We start from the raw sequence: 21,945 nt of genomic DNA, 5'->3' as shown, positions 1-21,945 counted from the left end.
GGGGGGGGGGGGGGCAGCTCCTGAATGTCTTCTGAAAAGACCCCAGGACACATTCACTTGGGTTTGAGGGAAAGGAAAAGACAGATGGATGCTGACAGCAGGACTAAAATCTGGATTCGGAAGAACGTTTACTAAATGCAGTCTGCTTATCAAATTCATCGCCTTTAAAAAAAAAAAATCTTCCACTGCACGGCTTTTGTTTTTACCTCTCCTCCTTCGTGTGTATTTGCATAACCTGCTCAATAAAGCTCTTCAATAAGAATTCGTCTTGCTCCGGCTTGGAGCTCCAACTTCCTGGTCTTCACTGATTCTGGGGGCCCGGGGGAATACCTGTGGGGGGCCGCGCCAAGCCTGGCCAGCGCCGGGATCCGCCCAGCCCAGAGTTTGGCAATACCGAAGCTCCACACGTCTGTAGGCAGATGGTTAAGTTCCCCCAGGTTCGTGCCAGGTTTCAACGTCATGCTGTGATTTTGTTTTTCTGGAACGGGATGAGTGTTGCTTCTCGGAGCAGCCCTATTAGAACAGAAAGAAAATCCTCTAAATAGGCGGAACAAGGCATCAGGAGGGAAAGTTCTCTAAATGCACTTTAATACGAGCCGGGTATTGTGTGGAATTCAGCGCCCATCACCGTTTAGCCGGAGAGTTATGGCAGTGATTGGGGATGAATAGAGGAACATAATGGATACATGTGGCGTTTGCTCATTATATTCAAGTTAGCCCAAGTCCGCGGTGGAAACTGTTCAACTTTCTCTCCCCTTAGCTTGTCACAGTGAAATAATACAGACATTGGGGCCTCCAATGGGATCGCCTGCCACGCCATTCTATTTCCACTGCTAACGAGGGCTTCATAAGCCTTTGATACAGTCTGATCTTTGAAACCTTCCCAAATCTCCTCAAGCTTATGCTAAATCCTATTTGGAACTTTTTTTTCCCTGGCCTGCAAGCGCCCAGGGCTTAAGAAAGCCATTTGGACAGTGACATGCATACTAACACATCGCAGAGCTCTTTTCTGAAAAGGAAGTGGCAGCCCTGATTGCCAAGGCTCACACGAGCAAAACACAATTGCATACACAAATTTGAATAAAATCAATCTTTCCTCATCCTTGGGGCTCCTAAATCGAGACGCTATTTCCGAGTGCCTTAGGAATCTAGGAGAGAAGACTAGCAAGACCTTACTAGGCTGAATAAGTAGGTGGAGAGAAACGGGCGAGGTTTAGAAAGCTTCCAAGGTGCAAAACGCAAAAAAGGGTTGGGGGGGGGGGTCTCGAACCACTCGAGCGGAATCCCTGCGTGCTTGTTCAAGCAGCCAGCCCCGGACAGGCACAATTAACAAAACCATCCACTCCTTTTACTCCCGGCGACCTGTGCCAACTCCTCTGTATTCAGGGCGCCGACAGGAAAGGAAAAAAGGCGAAAGGAGTTAAAGAAACAAAGAAAAGATCCCTAATTTTCCTTTCTTGTTTTCCCCTCTAAGCTTTTCCACATTAAAGGGATTGTCAGAAGCTGGCGTAGGAGCGGCGCGAGGGCGAAGCTGCCATTGGCTGCCCGGCTCCGGCGATTTGCATATCGGCTGCTATAAAAGCGGAGGCTGCGCGCAGCGGCGCAGCTCCAGCAAGAAGGAAGGGAGAGGTGTACAGTGTGGGCAGGTCGGCGTGTCCTCAGAGCCCTCCGGAACCTCGAGCTGCAGCCCGCAGATCTCCCGCACAGGGCTCGTAAAGAGCGTGCTCCTAGGAGCCTGCGACTCACGCCCGGACCTGCAAACCAGAGAGAAATTGCTCAGCCTCTTGGAATAGCACTTGGGGCTGGCGGCATGAGTCCAGGGAGGCGCGGGGGCAGCCCCTGCCTTTTCCCTTTACAGCTCTTCAGCCTCTGTTGGGTGCTCTCAGTGGCCCAGAGCAAGACAGTGCGATACAGCACCTTCGAAGAGGATGCCCCTGGCACGGTCATCGGAACCCTGGCTGAGGACCTGCATATGAAAGTATCCGGAGACACAAGCTTCCGCCTGATGAAGCAGTTCAACAGCTCGCTGCTCCGGGTGCGCGAGGGCGACGGGCAGCTGACCGTCGGGGACGCGGGCCTGGACCGGGAGCGGCTGTGCGGCCAGGCGCCACAGTGCGTGCTGGCCTTCGACGTGGTCAGCTTCTCGCAGGAGCAGTTCCGGCTGGTGCACGTGGAAGTGGAGGTGAGGGACATCAACGACCACGCTCCGCGCTTCCCCCGGGCCCAGATCCCCGTGGAGGTGTCCGAGGGCGCGGCCGTGGGCACGCGCATCCCGTTGGAGGTGCCTGTGGACGAGGACGTGGGGGCCAACGGGCTGCAGAGCGTGCGCCTGGCCGAGCCTCACAGCCCCTTCCGCGTGGAACTGCAGACGCGCGCGGACGGCGCCCAGTGCGCGGACCTGGTGCTGCTACAGGAGCTGGACCGCGAGAGCCAGGCCTCCTACAGCCTGGAGCTGGTGGCCCAGGACGGCGGCCGCCCGCCGCGCTCTGCCACGGCCGCCCTCAGCGTGCGAGTGCTGGACGCCAACGACCACAGTCCGGCCTTCCCGCAGGGCGCGGTGGCCGAAGTGGAGCTGGCGGAGGACGCTCCCGTGGGCTCCCTGCTGCTCGACCTGGACGCGGCGGACCCCGACGAGGGCCCCAACGGCGACGTGGTGTTCGCCTTCGGTGCCCGCACCCCGCCCGAGGCGCGCCGCCTCTTCCGCCTGGACCCGCGCTCGGGCCGCCTCACCCTGGCAGGACCAGTGGACTACGAGCGCCAGGACACCTATGAGCTGGACGTGCGGGCCCAGGACCGCGGTCCCGGGCCCCGGGCCTCCACCTGCAAGGTCATCGTGCGCATCCGCGACGTCAATGACAACGCTCCGGATATCACCATCACCCCGCTGGCCGCCCCGAGCGCACCTGCTGCCTCTCCCTTCGCCGCCGCCGCCGCCGCCGCCGCTCTCGGGGGTGCGGACGCGACCTCGCCGACCGGGCCCGGGACGCCTGAAGCCGGCGCCATCTCGCTGGTGCCAGAGGGGGCAGCGCGCGAGAGCCTGGTGGCGCTGGTCAGCACCTCGGACAGAGACTCGGGCGCCAACGGGCAGGTGCGCTGCGCCCTCTACGGGCACGAGCACTTTCGGCTGCAGCCGGCCTACGCGGGCAGCTACCTGGTCGTGACCGCGGCGTCGCTGGACCGCGAGCGCATCGCCGAGTACAACCTGACGCTGGTGGCCGAGGACCGCGGCGCGCCCCCACTACGCACCGTGCGACCTTACACGGTGCGCGTGAGTGATGAGAACGACAACGCGCCACTCTTCACACGGCCGGTCTACGAAGTGTCGGTGCGTGAGAACAACCCGCCGGGCGCCTACTTGGCCACGGTGGCGGCCCGGGACCCCGACCTGGGCCGCAACGGCCAGGTCACCTACCGGCTGCTGGAGGCAGAAGTAGGCCGCGCCGGGGGCTCGGTGTCCACCTACGTGTCGGTGGACCCGGCCACCGGGGCCATCTACGCGCTGCGCAGCTTCGACTATGAGACGCTGCGCCAGCTCGACGTGCGCATCCAGGCGAGCGACGGTGGCTCCCCTCAGCTCTCCAGCAGCGCCCTGGTGCAGGTGCGGGTACTGGACCAGAACGACCACGCACCGGTCCTGGTGCATCCGGCGCCGGCCAACGGGACCCTGGAAGTGGCTGTCCCCGGGCGCACGGCAAGGGACACTGCCGTGGCGCGCGTGCAGGCCCGGGACGCGGACGATGGTGCCAACGGGGAGCTGGCATTTGAGCTGCTGCAGCAGGAGCCGAGAGAAGCCTTCGCCATCGGCCGCCGCACGGGGGAGATCGTGCTCACAGACGACCTCTCGCAGGAGCCGCCGGGTCGCGTGTTCCGGGCCCTGCTGGTCATATCCGACGGCGGCCGCCCCCCGCTCTCCACCACTGCCACCGTCAGCTTCGTGGTGACAGCAGGCGGCGGGCGTGGGCTGGTGGCGCCCGCCAGTGCGGGGAGCCCGGAGCGTTCTCGCCCGCCCGGCTCTCGACTCGCGGCGTCGGGGCCGGCGCTACAATGGGACACGCCGCTGATCGTCATCATCGTGTTGGCCGGGAGCTGCACGCTGCTGCTGGCCGCCATCATCGCCATCGCCACCACCTGCAACCGCCGCAAGAAGGAGGTGCGCAAAGGGGGGGCCCGCCGGGAAGAGCGGCCCGGGGCGGCGGGCGGCGGAGCCTCGGCTCCCGGCTCCCCGGAGGAGGCTGCCCGGGGAGCCGGGCCCAGGCCCAACATGTTCGACGTGCTCACCTTCCCTGGCAGCGGCAAAGCGCCCTTTGGCAGCCCCGCGGCCGACCCGCCCCCGCCCGCGGTCGCCGCGGCCGAAGTGCCGGGCTCGGAGGGCGGCAGCGCCACCGGGGAAAGCTCCTGTCACTTCGAGGGGCAGCAGCGGCTCCGCGGCGCGCACGCCGAGGTGAGGCCTTCCTTCGGCTGGGCGCCCCGCTCCGTGCTCCGCGGACAGGTTGGGGGAAGGGACTGGAGGGGTCTGGGTGTGCCTGCACCGGAGATGCCTAACCTGTCGCACTTGTTGTTTCTTGTCCGACCCTACCTCACCTCGTCTCCCCCGCCCGCCCCGCTTCCCCATTCCTTGCTGCAGCCCTACGGTGCTTCCCCCGGCTTCGGAAAGGAGCCGGCGCCCCCTGTGGCGGTCTGGAAAGGACACTCTTTCAACACCATCTCTGGCCGAGAAGCGGAGAAGTTCAGCGGCAAAGACAGCGGCAAAGGGGACAGTGATTTCAACGACAGCGATTCCGACATCAGCGGGGACGCTCTGAAAAAGGATCTCATCAACCACATGCAGAGTGGTGAGGACTCTTCTTTCCTGCCAAGTTCAGCGTTCCTCCTCTCCCTCCCTTGCTGCCCTCCTGTCAATCTCCGTTCCCAGCCCCCTCCCTCTTCCCCACTTTTTTCAGGCCCCGGAGTTTGGGATCCCGGCCTTCATCAGACAGCCGATTTCAAAATGTCACGTCGAGGTAGCTCCACCACTGAATAAAGAACACTCCCATCCTGTTAGGTGGAGGCAGGGCTGAGGCTTCTGCTCCGCAGTGCCCTAACTTGCTTGCAGCAAAAGAAGCTGAGCCAACTTCGTATGAGAGTGGCTTTACAGGAAGGAGTGTTCTTTCAAATCTTGAATCACCGCGTTTACTTTCATACTCACTTTCCTTTTCAGCCGCCCTGACCCTGCCTGACATTCTGAAGAGGGAGACGTAGTTGTGTGCAATCTCAGTAATCATCCTCACGCTCTCTCCCTTTCTCTTTTATGTTAGGACTGTGGGCGTGCACCGCTGAGTGTAAGATCCTGGGCCACTCTGACCGCTGCTGGAGCCCGTCATGCGGAGGACCCAACACGCATCCCCCGCCTCACCCACCAGCCCAGATGTCTACCTTCTGTAAGAGCACTTCCCTGCCTCGGGATCCTCTGCGCAGGGACAATTACTACCAGGCCCAGCTGCCCAAGACAGTGGGGCTGCAGAGCGTCTATGAGAAAGTGCTACACAGGGACTATGACAGGACAGTCACCCTGCTCTCCCCTCCCCGTCCAGGGAGGCTCCCAGACCTGCAGGAGATCGGGGTACCCCTCTATCAGTCCCCCCCTGGCAGGTACCTGTCCCCAAAGAAGGAAGCCAATGAAAATGTGTAACCCCATGCTGCATGTGTTCACAACTTATACAGGTCACTCCGAGAAGCCCCTAAGTTATTGACTGGTTTCAGTGTTGTATATATTAAATATGCAAGATGTGCCTTAAAATGAAGCTGTTGGAAGCTATTTCCAATCACATTGGTACTGTTTGGTATTTGCAAACAAAAAATGTAGTTAATGTAATTTTTATGAAATGTGTGCAGTATTTAATTTTTCTTATCATGCTATTGACTTTAATTTCACTTGCAGCTTGCCATTTTCTTAGTGTTTTTAACCTGTACATTGTGTAATGTAATGTTTGTATATAATGAAATTTTGTTATATTTTTATATAATAAAAGCTAAAGTGGAAGTTATTGCCAAAGGAACTGTCTGTAAGACAAAAAAAACATGTGGGAATTACTTAATGGAAATTTATCTTTCTCCTGAAACAACCTAGTGTTTGAGAATTTTTGCCTTGCCAAGTATACCTTGTATATCTTGAGTCTGTGGTAGATTTCAAGTTCAATGTTATTTAATTACATTTGGTTTTCTGTAAACCGAACCGTGTCACTTATAAGCACAGTAATAAAGGATTTGTCATGTGCCCGAAGAATCTGCTAATTGCTTTTCATGAAGTTGCCTACAGTTAGACATTCACAAATAATCTGAGTGCCAGAATTAAACCTTCTTTCAAGTGCTAATTATTTGGGCATTATTAATATTCACAGCAATACTAAACTTCCAAGTATTGGAAAGTCTCATCTGAGCATTAAAAATACTTTATTTTGTAAATCATGTGCATCTCCATTTACATCAGGCACTCTATAAAATTCTTGTCCTCATTTATTCACTCAACAGATATTTATGGAGCATCTACAAAAAGTAGAGAAAGCTGTTTGGGCTGTTCATTCACTAATTAAACATCTGTTGAGTTTTTACAAACTGCAGTAACTCCCCTAAGAGCTGTGGTTCGAGGTTAAGAAGACATAGTCTCAAGGAGCTCTTAGCATATTAGGATGTTAATAGCAAAAACACACTCAAATGTATGGGTGAAATGACATGGTACTTGGGATTTGCTTTAAAATATTCTAGAAAAAAACATGGGGCTATATGAAACAAGACTGATAAAATATCGATCCTTGTCAATGCTGCCATTGGATACATGGGGAGGTGGGGGGTTAATTATAGCGATCTATTTGTGTGCTTGTGTGTACTTAATGCTTGTTATGGAAGGTTTTTTAAAAAGATACTCAAAAGACCTATGTCTATGTCCTATACTCTATGCATTCATTTCATCTGAAATTAAATGATAATAATGAGTGCTAACATTTACTGAGCAAGCTTTAATACGAGCCAAGGTCCTCACAAAGCACTCTGCATGAATTTTCTCATTTAATCCTCAAACTACCCCCTTGAGATTTATAGATAAGGAAACTGGGGCACAGCAAGGTTAGGTAAAATGCCCAAAGTCACACAGTGAATCAGTGGCCAGAATGAGGTTCAAAACCAGATTATTCAAGACAAGAAAATAAAATGAAGCATCAAGAAGGTTTTTGGTTTTGTTTTGTTTTTTTTTTTCTTTTAACTTGAAAGAAACGAAGAGGTGGAAAAGTCCCAATGCATTGCCTTTACTGCCTGATTATTGTTTAGCCCTTTATATTTGTGAAGTGCCTGTGTCCCTTTATTACTAATTATAGAGTGTGAGGCACTGTAATGAATAGAGGAGCCCTCAAAGCTGCCTGTTGAAGTCATAACTGAAACCAGTGGTGGCTCCAAGCTGAACAGCAGGGTGGGTACACACAAGTGCTTTGCCACCCACGGCCTGCACAAAGTTCAGCAATTTCTGCAGGCAACTGAGCTGAGCATGCGCCTGACAAGCTCAGACTGCCCAGACCTCAGGTTCTAAAAGAAAATGTTGGCTGTGGCTGGGTTACCAGACAGCTCCAGAGCCATTATGACCAGCCCCCAGCAGAGAGACCTCAAGGTAGAACTCCCATTCTAACATCTACATCTTTATTCTTGAGCTAGTCCCATCAAATGCAGAGCCCAAGAACGAATAACCCCATGCTGCAGCCTAAAAGCATCCAATCTCTGATGTGTTTGCCTGCTTTTGTCCTTCAAAAGTAAAATAATGTCTTTGTTATTATTTTATTTTGTACCCTGCAAACTATTTCATTACTCCAAAAAATCAGTTGTCAAAACTTCACAGTCACATTTTTCCCTTAGAGGAATGACCATTAAAAGATCTTATTTTTGCTTAGAACTTAAAAAAAAAAATCAGACATACAATTCAGTCCTTAAAATTGTTTGTTTAAACAAAAAAAAAAAAAAAAAAAAAAAAGAGGAGGAGAGGAGAGGGGTAAGGGGAAGGGGAAGTCTCCTAAGGGCCAGCAGCAGGAGCGCTCAGAAAAATGGGAGCTAAATGAAAGAGGCTTTATGCTTTTCTCTAGAAATGTTGACTTTCAAGCACATTTCTAAGAAAATATATTGCTTTATTAAATTAAATGAACAGAGTACTTAGGACAATGTCCAGCCCATGGTAATACTTGCTACACTCCATCTTCCTCTTTCCTTAGCTTCCTTGAAAGCCAGTCTCTACTGTAACTATCAGTGCAGTCCCACCACTAAGAAAGACGACACAGATTCAGGATGTCTGGCCTTGTTCAGCCTCTGGTTTGCTTTCTTCACTTCTCCCACTCTCAATGTGTAGTCCAGAATCTCGTGTATGCTCAACACTCGACAAACAAGTATGGCTCAAGTAAACATTACAGGCCAGTTCACAAACCTTAGCGATCTGTGATGGTACCACAAACACCCCTCTGGAGGTGGAAAGCCACAACCCTCGGGCACCATGGCAGTGAGCTTGGGGACACGGGAAAGCCCTTGGGGGAAGTCGGAGGTCACCTTGAAAGAGAAAGCTGAAGCCAGACTTTACTTATTTCATAGTTTTATATCTGGCCCCATTGACTTGGATGTCCTACACTTCCTATAATAAAATATCCATCAAAGACACCACTTCAGAAAATTAAAATGTAAGTGGTTTCAACATCTATTTAAAAATACATTCTGAAATAGAGTGAAAACAGGATGCATGTCTCCAATACAAATACATATGCACGTGGAGAGAAAAAATATATATAATCAGGATGTGTTCCGTGCCATAATTAGCTAACTATCTGGCTTATCTCACTTGGCACATATACGGTTTTATCATCTAAAAATTCCATTTTAGAAAACAAGCATATTCCCTTTAGTATCGAATTCAGTAACAACAGGATAATTGGAATGCTGTAAGTTTTAAAAGCAAACTGAAGCAAAATAACACAGTGCTTGATGGGGCACGGTGCTTTGCAACAACACAGAAGGGCTTTGAAAACACTGTCTAGTTTTCAACAGCTATGCAATAACTCAGGAGAGTATCTATTATTCCATTTCTTCAGAGGAAAATAATCTGCAATGGAATTCACCAACAGGTTCAAAGTCACCTAATAAGTGAACAGCAGGTAGGAAGAGACACCAGGCTGTTTTAAAAGCCATCACTTAAACCACCAGATGAAATGTGCCCTTTTCCCCAGGGGGAAAAGTCTTCAGTCGTTATCAGAGTACAGGATTTGCTCCCACAAAACTTGTAAAACAAATTTCAACATGTCAGAGTGAAACCCATATAAGTTTAATGTGAATTAGGGAAATTCTGTTTGCCAACCCACTATGACATGTGGCTATATCGTGGACACTTAACAACTCTGCGTGTCCAGATGAAAATCATCCCCCTTTCCCTGCCACCATTACCCCCCCGAACTAGCCCCCTGACAATCGTTTTAAACTCAATGAATAGGACTGCAGTTCATAGACCAAACCCAAAATACATGTCATTTCAGACTCCACCCTATTACTTTCCTCCACTCATCAAGATCTGTTGATTCTGTTTTCTAAATATCTTTTTCAGGGTTCCTTCGGTCCACTGCGGCAGATGGGATGCTCTCCCCAACTCCCCAGCCTGAGTCCACCTGAGCTTCAGAGGACACCTCAGGGTGCCCTGTGATCATCTCCACTGCATGCCTGTCTCTGCTGCTTGGGACTTCCTGAGGGCTTGGGGCTCCAATACAGAATAAGCTTCTGCGGCGGGGCCACATTCAGCCTGTGCACAGAGCCTTCTGGAAGTACGGGGGATGTAAGATCAGGCAATTTAGGGATGAATTTGGTGGCGAAACACCCCAGCTTTCCAATCCCTTGGAGGGACAGTTTTGAGTTGTGTTCTCCACAGTTTCCCTGAGACCCCAAGTGAATCTCAGCCCCAGGTGCCCGCAGCAGCAGCCCACCCTATGACACCCCCCTCGCTGACATTCCTCTTTCCCTACCTCACTTTTCTCAGCCACCTGCGCCTCCTGGGATCACTTCCCACATCAATTTCCTGCACCTAAGTCCTTGCTTCAGTGCCTTCTTTTAGGGGGTCTGTCCAGATCAGGATGGCAGCCTAAGAACAAGAACAAAGATACCATTGTTTCGTGATTACTGTGTTCTAGGCACCACACTAAGCACTTTACACTCAATCCTCACAACTCTGTGAGGTCAGTCCTCATGAAGCCATCTTGCATATGAGGAAAGCGAGAGTCGGAGAAGTGAGGTTAAGTCAGAGAGACTTGTCTTAGGTCACACAGCTAATATTAGGAAGGGCTGGGATTAAAAATACAGAAAAAGAAATACCGCCTTACTCAAGCTCTCATTGTGTTTTTCTTGGGTTCCAGGACGAACGTATCTGCTCTGTCCGTCCCCATCCATTCCAACCTCCACACTGCTGCCATAAAGACCTTTTCTAAATATCTGATCTCATACTCTACTGATTAATACCCACATGACTTCCCATCACCTGTAGGATAAAGTCTGCAGTGCTGTCCATGGCATCCCAGGGTCCTGGTGCTCTGGCCCCCACCTCCCTCCCCAGACTTGGTCCTGCTGCGGCCCTTCTCCCCACCAGCCCACCTGCTATGCACACCTGGCACTTCAGCCACAAGGATCTACTTACGTTTCCCCGCTCCATCCTGGCTCTTCTGCTGGGACTGCTGTTCCATTTCCTCTCCCCCTCTCCCCACCTTCCTCTTTATGGCCCTTTCTTCTTATCCTTCAAGACTACTCAAGAATCACTTCACCCCCTCTCCCAGCCACCATCCAGATGGGGCAGGGTGCACCTCCTGTGTGCTTCCTTTGCACTTCCCAAACTGAAGGGCATTGCTGCTCTGCCTATCTATCTCCCCCCGTGGCCCATGAAATCAAGGACTGTCTGTCTTTCATCTCTCTATCCCCAGCACCTGGCTGGTTCATAATCAGGAGTCAACAAAAAGCACTTGCTGAATGAAATGATTTACTGAGCCAACCACAAAAGGCCATGGTTATACACCATAGCCAAGAGACTCTGCATCTACGAGTCAACACTCCTCCCCATAAGGGGACTGTGCTAAATATGCCTCCAAATCAGACAGGACCAACAGATTCAGCCTCTCATCCACCCCAGCGGGTCTAGTGACTGCAGGAGTGCTGGGAGGCCACAAAAATAGCACCAGCCACCTTACCTTCTAAAGATCAAGCCTTCCCCATCTTCCTGTCTCAACGAAGCAGCATCTCTGAGACCCAATTCAGCCACTCCCAGAAGTGCGTGGGCACCATAGATCTGGAGATGTGACGTGGTCTAGTCCATTTTGGTACCTAAAGCAACATGGCACAAATACAAATAATTGGCAAATCTACACTTTGTTCTAGGCGAACACAGCAAACCATACAGTTGATGAAAGTATCTAGTTGTTTTCTTTGCTAAGTGTTGGATATTAGGCTCTGATTTTGTGGAGACTTGGTCTAGTTTGCTCATGTTTCTTCCTATCAATTCTGGGAAAGTAGCCGCTGAGGAGGTGAAGGTTTGCCTCTCACGAAGGTCACTGGATCATCCGAGGAAGAACTGGGCTGTTGGCAGTAGGGGGTGAGTGGGTGGAGATGGAATCTCAATTTTATTCAGCAACTGACTTTCAGCCATCACTTAACCTCCTTGTGATTCATTCTGCTTATCAGCCAAAAGCCCTTAATCACCGGCCTCACTGGAGGCCTGCGAATGAACTAATGAAGATGCTGAAATGCAGCAAGAATGCTAAGAGCTCGGTCAGCCACCCTCTTGCACTATAGAAACTCAGTGTCACCGTTCTGTCTCTGGAGTTCCTCCCTATGCCTTTGGTGGGGCATCTCCCAGACTATATCTGCATATGAAAACTAGTAAAGAGGCCATTCTACCAAATCATCTCAATTTTTCCAGGAACCTATATGAAACTCTTAAGTATCTTCATAATTCCTTCAATTCCTCATGTAACTTTGGGGGATTGTTCCTGAGAAGCACAGCCTGAGACGGGGATTCTTGTGAAAATCACTTACTGACAACGTGGTCTCAGGAGAAGGGGAGAGAAGCCAGCACAGGAAGGCAAGAGAAGAAAGCACTCCCGTGAAGGGAGCTATCATACCCCTTGGCTGCTCACAGTGGCCAGGAAGGAGTGCACAGGCCCCAGGGATGGGTGCATGTTTTGGGGTGTGGGGGGGATACCAACAGCATCCACTCTAGCAGCGCTTCTCAAGTCAGAATCACCTGGAGGGCTTGTTAAAACACAGAGTGCTGGGCCCCGGTCCAGAAGCTTCTGATACAATAGGTTTGAGGTAAGGTCCTACAATTTGCATTTCTGACAGGTTCCCAGGTGATGCTACTGCTGCTGGTCCCAACCATCCTTTGAGAACTACTCACTACACTATGGAGATTACGCAGTGTAGAGCCAAGACATACTTTCTGTGATTCTATCAGGTTTTACCCAAGAGTATTTCAGCTGTAGCATATAATCTTCAACCAGTGTCTCTAGAATATTTAACTCTATGCTTGTCACAGAACAAGGAACAGACAGAAAACCCCTGAGTGCAGAGCAAGTGAGATGATGAGGGTGAAGCTTGAAGCTCCAAAGGCAGGGCCCCGTCCCATCTACCAAGACATCATCAGCACCATGTTCCCTGCCTCCACCCCCTCCTCCCCACACCTCTCCACTACCACACAGCACTCGGGTGAAAGGTGTCAGGAGAGGTTAAAGAGGGCCTAGAAAAGTCTGCTGATGGCCATGCCATGCTCATAGCTGGTTAGACTCCCGCTGGAGTGCTGTGCACAGCTCTGAATGGTACACCTTGTCAGGGGCCTGGACCAACTGCGACATGTCCCAAGGGGAAGGCTTAGGGGATGAGGGGACTCAGTGCAGTAATGTTTCATGGGGGAGATTTGGTAAATAACCTATAACAATGCATGATACTCAAAACTAAGATAGGCTACCTCAAGAGGTGGTAATTCCCTAACACTGGAAACTTTCAAGCAAAGGTAAGACAATCAGCTGATGGAATAAGGGGTGAGGTGATCTGGTTTGGGGGTCAAATAAGGTAGCCTTTAAGTTTCCTCCCAAGCTTATTTGTTATTAGTTTGTGCAAATTCCTGGAATGCCCCTTCTTCTACTCTCCAGTCCTGCTCTGCCTGATTCTCAATTGGTGGAAAGTTTAGCACTCTAGCTTTTATTCCATTCAGCTTGTAAGAACCCCTAAATTCCTTCCCGTTTTCTAAGAAGAGCCAGAATAATTCCTGCTTTCCTGGTTGGATGCTTAGCTGATCTGGAAGACTAGGTCTATTATTTTCCCCTTTTATGGCATAAAACCCAACTCTTGTCCCTGTGAAATTGTCTTTGATTTGTTGTAAGGTATTTTTCAAGAGGATTTTTAAAATATATTGCTCACAGTGACAGCCCTCTGTCACTGAAGGGAAACTGAGAGCAAAAGATTATCAGAAGCAGGTATCCTGCCTGTCCTTTCCTTAGCCCTGCCACCTCACCCTTCTCTCCAATGCTTATTAAATGGAGATATTTATTCAACATAAGTCTCCAGGCTTATGTTCATTTTAAATCATTTAAGACTTGAGTCACTAGGGTTGTGTTTTGGCCAACCTCCTGCATTCACTCATCCCAGACCCATGCTCTAGAATACAAAGGGGCTGTGATTCATTTCTGCTCTTCTGCTTCACTAATCAGAGAAGCCCATTGCTCTTGCCATGCGCTGAGTGATATAACGGAAATTTCTACTCTGAGGGCATTAGATTCAGATGCAGCTAAAAAAAAAAAAAGAATGTCAGGCAATCTGATTTACTGTAGCTGTGGAGATGTGGGAAGAAAAAAAGAGCAAGACTGGGTTGTTTGTGCTCTCTTTTACTCCTGACTAGGCCACAAACAGCTACCAATGCGCTTGACCAAGTCATCCACATGGGCTCACATAACTCTGTCCAGACAGGGAGGAATGGACAGGCCTGAGCAGTGCACGGACAGCCAGCTTATAAGAAGCATCATCAAAATCCCCATGAAATTTAACTAGATACACAACTAGTTTCCAGAACTCCTCTGAGAAAGAGAACTGCATGCAGTTGGCATATTGGGATTAGGGAAGGTGGGGGGAGATCTGCTGCTGACCGCCCACCACTCTAAGGAACATCTGTCCATTAATGGTGTTGCTTTTTATTTGCTGAATGGGGCAGGCAAGTTTGGAGAAAACTGAACTGCTGGGAGGAAGAGAGGATGATTATCCTCTGTCTTTTCTCACTGCCATTCTTCAAAATAAATGTGCAATGAATATTTAAAGGATATAGGCTTAGGGGACTTAAATCTTGTTTGTAATGTTTTATTTCTTTTATTTAAATAGATCTACAATGAACATGACAAAACATTAACATTTGTCAATTTCCGTTGGTTGGGTACACGAGTGTTTGTTTTGTTATTGTTGGGTTTTTCTGTTTTTTTGGTTTTTTTTAACCACAACAAAAGAGTACAGCTTTGAAGAATCACTTAATTTCTTAGCATAGCATGCCCAGGGCTTCCATAGGTCTTTAACCCACAATACTATTACTGTGCCACCCTCCCCCCCCTTCTTATCCCCAACTGAACGCTGCTCTGGGCAGGAGAAATATCAACATATGAGTGGCAAACATAATCACAGCCTAAAGACATGAGCATATAGGTTCCCTGGCCAGAGAGAAGCATATGAGAGTCTGGGATACATGGATAATGCCTCTGGCAGCCCATCTCTCCTCCAGAGAGCACCTCAGAGTCAGTGACACCACTCAGCCAATTATGTAGGGGGCAAGAAGAACAACCCTTACAGAGCATGAGTTACGACAGGCTTTGGACTAGGCCAGGATCTGTGGGGGCTCCGAGAGAGCTCTGACAACAGAGCATGAGCCATCACCCCAAGGCTGTACACAGGTACCTCTTTATAAATGTTGACTTTACGATGTTCACAGCCACATCGGTGTGGCCATGGTCCTGGGACTAGACACAGTCCCTTTTTATTTGGAAGGACCTTGTCCTTTCAAGCAGCAAACATCAAAGAAAGAGACCAAAAAGGAGAATTCAGATTGTGGCCTTCTGGTAGACCAGAGCAGGGACTGGCTCCCAATCTACTGGGTCTGGACATAAAGGATTCTGGATGGGCTGGAGGTGACTCTTAGGAGGTAAAGGGTTAAAAGTCATGATTGTCAAAGTATGCTCATTGAACCCCTACAGATCCCACAGAATCTTTTGGAAGGTCCACGAGGGAGTATTTATTTTCATAATAACACCAAGATGTTATTTGCCTTTTTCACTCTGTTGACATTTGCTCTGATGATGCAGTGTTGGATTAAAAAGTGCTGGTGCCTTAACGTGAATCAAGACAGGGGCACCAAACTACTAATCATTGTATTCCTCACACTTGCGGGGCGGGGGGGGGGAAATGTCCTCAAGAATAACCTTGATGTAATAGTAATAAGTATTACTTTTATTAAATCTCAACCATCGAGTATGTCTTTTTAATATTCTCTGTGACAAAATGGGAAGTACACATAGAACACCTTTGCTACAAACAGAAGTACAACAATTGTCTCAAGGAAAAGCACTAGTGTGACTGAGTCACAAGCTGAACTAGCTGCTTTTCTGTGGAACACCATTTTCACCTGAAAGAATGACTGGCAGACAGCTATGGTTACTCAGACTTGGGTATTTGGCGGACATCTTGAAAACGAATAAAGTAAATCTGTCACTTTGAGGACAGCAATGATAGTGCTTATTCAATTACAAAATTTAAACTCTCAAGGTAAAATCAGAATTTTAGAAAACCTGTGGGCTTGACAGTTACACAATGCTTAAAGACTTTTTAAAGGAGATTGGTAGTTACATTAACAAATATGAATGTTTCAAAATGTAGATGATCTGCAGAACTCAGTCAATATTTTCCAAGTGATCAATGCACAATATTAAAAAGTCACGGTGGGTAAATGATTCACTCAAAGTGCCAGATAAATGAGTGGATTTTAATGTAACAAAGGATGAAAAGTTCATTGATATGGTTTCAGATTCCATGTTGCAACTAGCCTTTAAGAAACTACCACTTGTAGAGTTTTGGTACAGTAGCAAAGAAGACCATAATTGTGAGAAAAGTCTAGTAAAATATTCTTTTCTTCTCCAACTACATTATCTGTGTAATGCCAGATTTTCCTCACATACAACCAAAACAACATACTGCACCAGTTTGAATACAACAACAAGTATGAGACCAATGCTCTTCTATTAAGCCAGACATTGAAGAAACTGGCAAAAATGTAAAATAATGCCCGTTTCTCAGAAATTGTTTTGAAAATATAGTTATTTTTCATAATTGTCATTTTGTTAATATGTATTGGGTTTGTTGTTATTTTAAGTTAATTAATATTATTCAAATTTCTGTTTTAATTCCTCATATGGTAAATATAGAGAGATGCAACCTAAAGAAACAAAAGTTATTTTGGGTTCTCAATTATTAAGAGAGATACAAAAATTAAGAACCACTAAGTTAGAACGTTACATGAAGACTGAGTGTGTGTGTATCTATCTATCTATCTAAAATGCCTTGCTTAGAAAAGTGCTGTTATATTAATAGCCTCTCCATATTTATTACGTACTGTTACAAGAATTCATTTAACTCTTACAACACCTCTTTGAGGTAAGTACCATTATTAGCTTTTTACAGATGAGGAAAATGAGGCACAGGGAGGTTAAGTGACATACCCAAAGCGAAACAGTTGCTAGATCGCAGAGCAGAATCTGGGCTCCTGAACCCTATATTATATTATCAGCCTGCGTTGGTGCTGACATTGACAATGCTTGCAACTTAGATTCTATAGTTTCAGGTTACTCACCATAATTATTTTCCTCCCATTATCCCCAAGCCTTTTATAAGGTCTTATTTAATATTCCAAACTAGTCTCGGATGTGCTATGGGATGGTAAGGGACTAGAATAAAGGGAATGGACTAACGGAGAAAGCAGTACCACGTGCCATTGCTGTGATAGAAGCAATACAAATTCACGACAAGCTCAGAAGGATCAGTGGGAAGTCCAGCGGTCCCTCCTCATGCAGAGATTTTGCCCCTTTAAAGTCAATCTTAGAGGATTCATCTTGCATTTGTTAAGTAAAATGGCCTTTTCCCTGTATGTGGACCCCAGCCCTCGAAGAAGTGACAATTTAATTGAAGGGATGAAACAAACATATGACATAAGAGCTAGAACAGATGACAGTGTCTCATTAAGTGTTAAATTGATAGGAAACCAGAGTGAACCTTTTTAAAAACACTTCACTTAGATGATTTAGAAAATACTTTAGGGTGTCCTGTGCCTCTGGGTCATAATTAAGAACAGTAATTATTATTGTACTCCTGATGTCACAGAATTCTGAGTTAAACTCTTTCACATCTCAATTCTTCCCTCCACAGGCGACTCAGGATGATTGTCGGGTCTCCCCTACACCCACAATTAGGATGAGTTCCGCTGTGTTGCAGACACTTTGTGCACCATGAGAATGTTGTTGAGGACTTTCACTAAACACACAGAGCTCTTTTATGGGAATGCCTGTCAGGTACGGGCCCCAACAGTGACTGCGCTTCTCTGAGCTACTGGGTTATGTTTCTTTCGTGCATATTATGGATTTTGTGTCTGATCAGGTTTCCTTTCTGTTTTGATGTACAGATGTATAGATATTTATTTTTAAGATTTAATTATTTATTTCAGAGAGAGAGAGAGCATGAGCTGGAGGGGCAGAGAGAGGAGAGAGAATCTCAAGCGGACTCCCGGCTGAGCACAAAGCCCGACTCGGGGCTCCATCTCATAACCCTGAGATCATGCCCTGAACCCGACAGGTAACCGACTGCGCCACCCACACCCTAGATTTAGAGCCAAGTGCATGGCTAGCCTGTTGCAGGCAGCCTTTGGGGGATACGTTTCTGTTTTGACCTCACTTTTATCTCCTTTTTAAATTATCTGCTTTCTTCTTTTGCACCTAATTAATTGTAATTTTGCTATCTTAACTAATTATTCTCGGAAACCGGCTTAAACCCTTGCAGGAATAAAGTGGGTTATGAACAACTCTTCTACTCTGCCACCAACCACCAGCATGGCCTGGAGCAAGTCTCTGGGCTTCTTATCTGGAAAATGCTCACCTCGGGGGTGCCTTCCAGTCCTAACAGCTTATGATTCTTAGCTGCAGATAATAGAGAGTTAGGAATAACGGGATGCCTTAGGGCAAAATTTACAAACTGAAATATGCACTAAGTATGCACTTGCTGGAGTCCTTACATGTCACCAATCAACAGCTATCTGGAAATAGGCACCGAAAATGCAAGGTGGAAACATTACTGGCACAACGCTTCCCTCTTGTCCCCTTACCTGTGGCAAGGACATTTTCACGACTTATTGAGCACCTACTTTGTCCAAGGCAGGATGCTGGGAGCAGGGACAGAGAACAGAAATAGATAAGATGTGGTCCCTGAATTTCAGAAGCCTAGCAAGTAAAGGAGAGAAACTCTGAGGAAAAGAACACAAGGGAGGGAGGGGCTAGCAGGGGGAGAAGCGCTCAGTGCGGAGCTCCTCGGGAGCTGAAGCGTGCCAGCCCCCGTCAGAAGCGAAGGGTGGGGGGCCAGGGAGCCCCTCCGTGGCTGCTCCATGGCCACCGCGGGAGAGGGGCCCCGAAGGAAGGAGGCCGCTCACCCCGCCGCAGGTGCCAGGGCGCCATTCATGGGCATCCATAATCATAATAACTTCACACGTGAGTTCACTTCTCTTTGCAGGCTCTGCCAAGTGTATGTGCCAGATGGTACTTGCCTCCCACATCTGATTTACTGTAGGGCAGACCAGCTGTGCCTCAGCCCAGGGCAGGCCCACATCTGGCAGCCAGTTGGTAAAATTCTCTCCATATGACACTCCTGCCCTCAAATCAGATTCCCCAGAGCAATTATCTTTCTATCTGTCAAGGTTTTTTAATAAGTTTTTCTCTTCTTGGCTCATTTCTAGGACTATTGTTGAGAATCTATCAGCAACGGATCTGCTTAAGCACCTTCACGTCAGAGAAAATTCTCTTACCGTGATACAGAAATAATGCTACCACCATACTCTGTAGTAAAAATACGGATAAAGTATAGAGGCAGACACGGTTGGGCACATGTCCAAGAGCCATCCCTCCTTTTTTCCTGTGTTCATAGAACTCCAATTTTATTTGGGGAGGCAACAAGCTTTAGGAAGGATCTCAGCTCCCAGCCCCAAAGGATCTGAACAGATTGCTCCAAGGTGACCCTGTTCTTTCTAGTAATTGCGTGGGGCGTATGAGGGTGACCCAGGACTGGCCAATGATACACAAGTGAAGGTCTGCTGGGAGTGCTTCTGGAAATAAGTTTACTCTCCCTAAACCAAAAGAGAGAGAGAGAATCCAAGAGAACTAAAAACATATGTGCACACAAAGACAGACTTGTAGCTCAGTGTTCACTGCAGCTTTACTCATAACAGCCAAAACTCAAAACAACACAAATGGTTGCCAGCAGGTGAATGGATAACAAATTGTGTTATATTCAAACAATGGGCTATTAATCAGCGATAAAAAGGAATGAACCACTAATACAGGCAACGACATGGATAAACCTCAAAATCATTACACAGAGCCAGACTCCATACTGCGGGCTCCATTTCTATGAAGATTTAGAAAGATAAATTTAATCTATAGTAATAGAAAGCAGATCAGTGGTGGCTGGGAGTTGGCAGGAGGACTAACAAGCAAGGGGCTCAAAGGTATTTCCTGGTCTGATGAAAATGTTCTGTATCTATCCATTTGTCAAAACTCATCTAGCCATACACTCAAAATAGGCACATTTCATAATATGAAATTATATCTCAATACACTTGAAAATGTTTAAAAAGAAGTAATGAGAAAGCCTGTACTTCCTTCCTTCCATGAACATTGTCGTGTAGAGAAGTACACTAGGAGCTGAGGCATCCATTTTGCAATCGCAAAATGATAAACCCACAGTTCTCAAACTATACACTGAGGCACCCTGGAGTGCCATAGTGAACTCACAAAGGCATCATGGGGGTAAATTTTCAAGGTAAACTTTTTTTTTTTTTAGAGAGGTAGAGAGAAACAGAGAGAGAGAGGAGGGGCAAAGGGAGAGAGAGAGACTCTCAAGCAGACTCCCCACGGAGCACAGAGCCCGACATAGGGCTCCATCCCAGGACCCCAGGATCATGACCTGAGCCCAAATTAAGAGTCTGATGCTTAATGGACTGAGCCACTCAGGCGCCCCTTAAGGTAAACTTTTAACAGTGATAACCAACGTCTGTCAAACACGGTGCAAACTACCAGATCGAGACAGTTCACAGTTTCCATAGAAGATCGCACTGCATTCCTTTTGATGACTTATGTTTATGAAGCTAGGTTTGGGGCAAATGCTGTGACTTAAAAACAAATACTGTATCAAAATCAACAGGAACTAGGAAGGGAGGGTAGTGGTTTGACAAGTTGTGCAGTGCCCATCAGGAGTACACATCTCACTAATAAGTAATTACAGTTATTTACCAATAAAATAAAAATATTTTTCTTTTGATGCATGTATATTATTATTATTTTTAATGGCGACTAACTTGTTTGGAGTTATTTATGAGACAGTTTGGGAACCTCTGCAATAAACTTAAGAACAAAAAGCCAACATGCTGGGGAATAGCTGGGCAGAGAGAAAAAGAGCTGAAGCTCTCAGTATCACTGACTTGCTACCCATACAGACTCCGGACTACCTACCTCCAGACATAATTATGTCAGGTGTGTGAACGTCTTTTCTTTCTTTCTTTCTCTTTCTTTCTTTCTTTCTTTCTTTCTTTCTTTCTTTCTTTCTTTCTTTCTTTCTTTCTTTTTTTTAGAGAGCAGAGAGAGGGGCAGAAGGAGTGGAAGAAGTAGACTCCCCGCTGAGCAGGGAGCCTGACGCAGGACTTGATCCCAGGTCCCCGGGATCATGACCTGAGCTGAAGGCAGACGCTTAACTGACTAAGCCACCCAGGTGCCCCCATAAATGTCTTTACTGTCAGCAGAACCAGACCTATAAATACAGACAACAAACCTGGTTACCAGAGGGGAGGTGGGGAGAGAAAGGGACAACCTGGGTGAAGGGGAGTGGGAGATACAGGCCTCCAGTGACGGAATGAGTAAGTCACGGAAATAAAGCACAGCATAAGGAATATAGTCAATGACATTGTAATAGTGCTGGATGGTGACAGATGGGAGCTACACTGGTGGCGAGCACAGCAGAACGTATAAACTTGTCCAATCACTATGTTGTACACCTAAAACTAATGTGCAATATTGTGTCAACTATAAATAATTTTTTAAAATACTACTAATAAGCTTGTAATGAAGCTAGATTACTAAGATATTGTTGCTAGCATTGTAAACTGGAAAAATAAGGTCAATTTATTTAAAAATTTATTATTTTTAAAATTCATTTTTTGAAAAAAATTAAAAATAAATAAATCTTTATTGTCTAAGCTATTATCGTAAGAAAAACAAGTCAAACCAAACTTAGAATAATTTACATATTCCATACACTGACTCTCAGAAGTGAAGCATATATCTTTCGAGTTCCTTTTCTATGCATTTGTATGCAAATAGCTGTCATTTGTATGTGTGTTTATAACCTAAATGTAGCATTTTTATAACTTGATTTTTTTCACTTATGTCTTAAGAGATTTTTTGAAACTGCTGCTGTATATGGCATTGTGTGAATATACTACTCACTTCTGATGTATATTCAGAGAATATCCAATTTTTAAAATAAGCATCATTGAGGTAAATATCTGCGCAAATGTCTCTTATGCAACTGCTGATATTTCTGAAGCCTATTTGCCTTGGAATGATGATTCAAAGGACGTGCAAA

The 21,945-nt window shown here is 47.3% G+C and overlaps 1 protein-coding gene across 2 annotated transcripts; it reads left to right on the top strand.

Moving 5' to 3' along the window:
* Window positions 1–1,810: 1,810 nt before the first annotated feature.
* LOC103677672 (protocadherin-8) lies at window positions 1,811–6,210 on the top strand. 2 transcript variants are annotated; one of them, XM_040620601.1, is made up of 3 exons: window positions 1,811–4,150; window positions 4,625–4,832; window positions 5,295–6,210. In XM_040620601.1, exons 1-3 carry the CDS (start codon window positions 1,811–1,813, stop codon window positions 5,666–5,668), a joined length of 2,922 nt encoding a protein of 973 aa, XP_040476535.1. In that variant the 3' UTR covers window positions 5,669–6,210. The 2 variants fall into 2 exon arrangements, with proteins under 2 accessions (XP_040476535.1, XP_040476531.1); XM_040620597.1 differs by having other exon boundaries at window positions 1,811–4,441.
* The last annotated feature ends 15,735 nt before the right edge of the window (window positions 6,211–21,945 follow it).

Source organism: Ursus maritimus, unplaced genomic scaffold, assembly GCF_017311325.1.
Source record: "Ursus maritimus isolate PB19 unplaced genomic scaffold, ASM1731132v1 scaffold_10, whole genome shotgun sequence".
NCBI lineage: Eukaryota > Metazoa > Chordata > Mammalia > Carnivora > Ursidae > Ursus > Ursus maritimus.
This window is presented reverse-complemented; position numbering and strand designations above follow the sequence as displayed.

What these genes read in the sequence shown, in the direction of transcription:
- LOC103677672 (XM_040620597.1), top strand. Translation starts at nt 1,811, where the DNA reads ATGAGTCCAGGGAGGCGCGGGGGCAGCCCCTGCCTTTTCCCTTTACAG. An exon ending in TCCGCGGCGCGCACGCCGAG is followed by an intron (nt 4,442 to 4,624) that starts GTGAGGCCTTCC and finishes TCCTTGCTGCAG; the next exon opens with CCCTACGGTGCTTCCCCCGG. An exon ending in CATCAACCACATGCAGAGTG is followed by an intron (nt 4,833 to 5,294) that starts GTGAGGACTCTT and finishes CTTTTATGTTAG; the next exon opens with GACTGTGGGCGTGCACCGCT.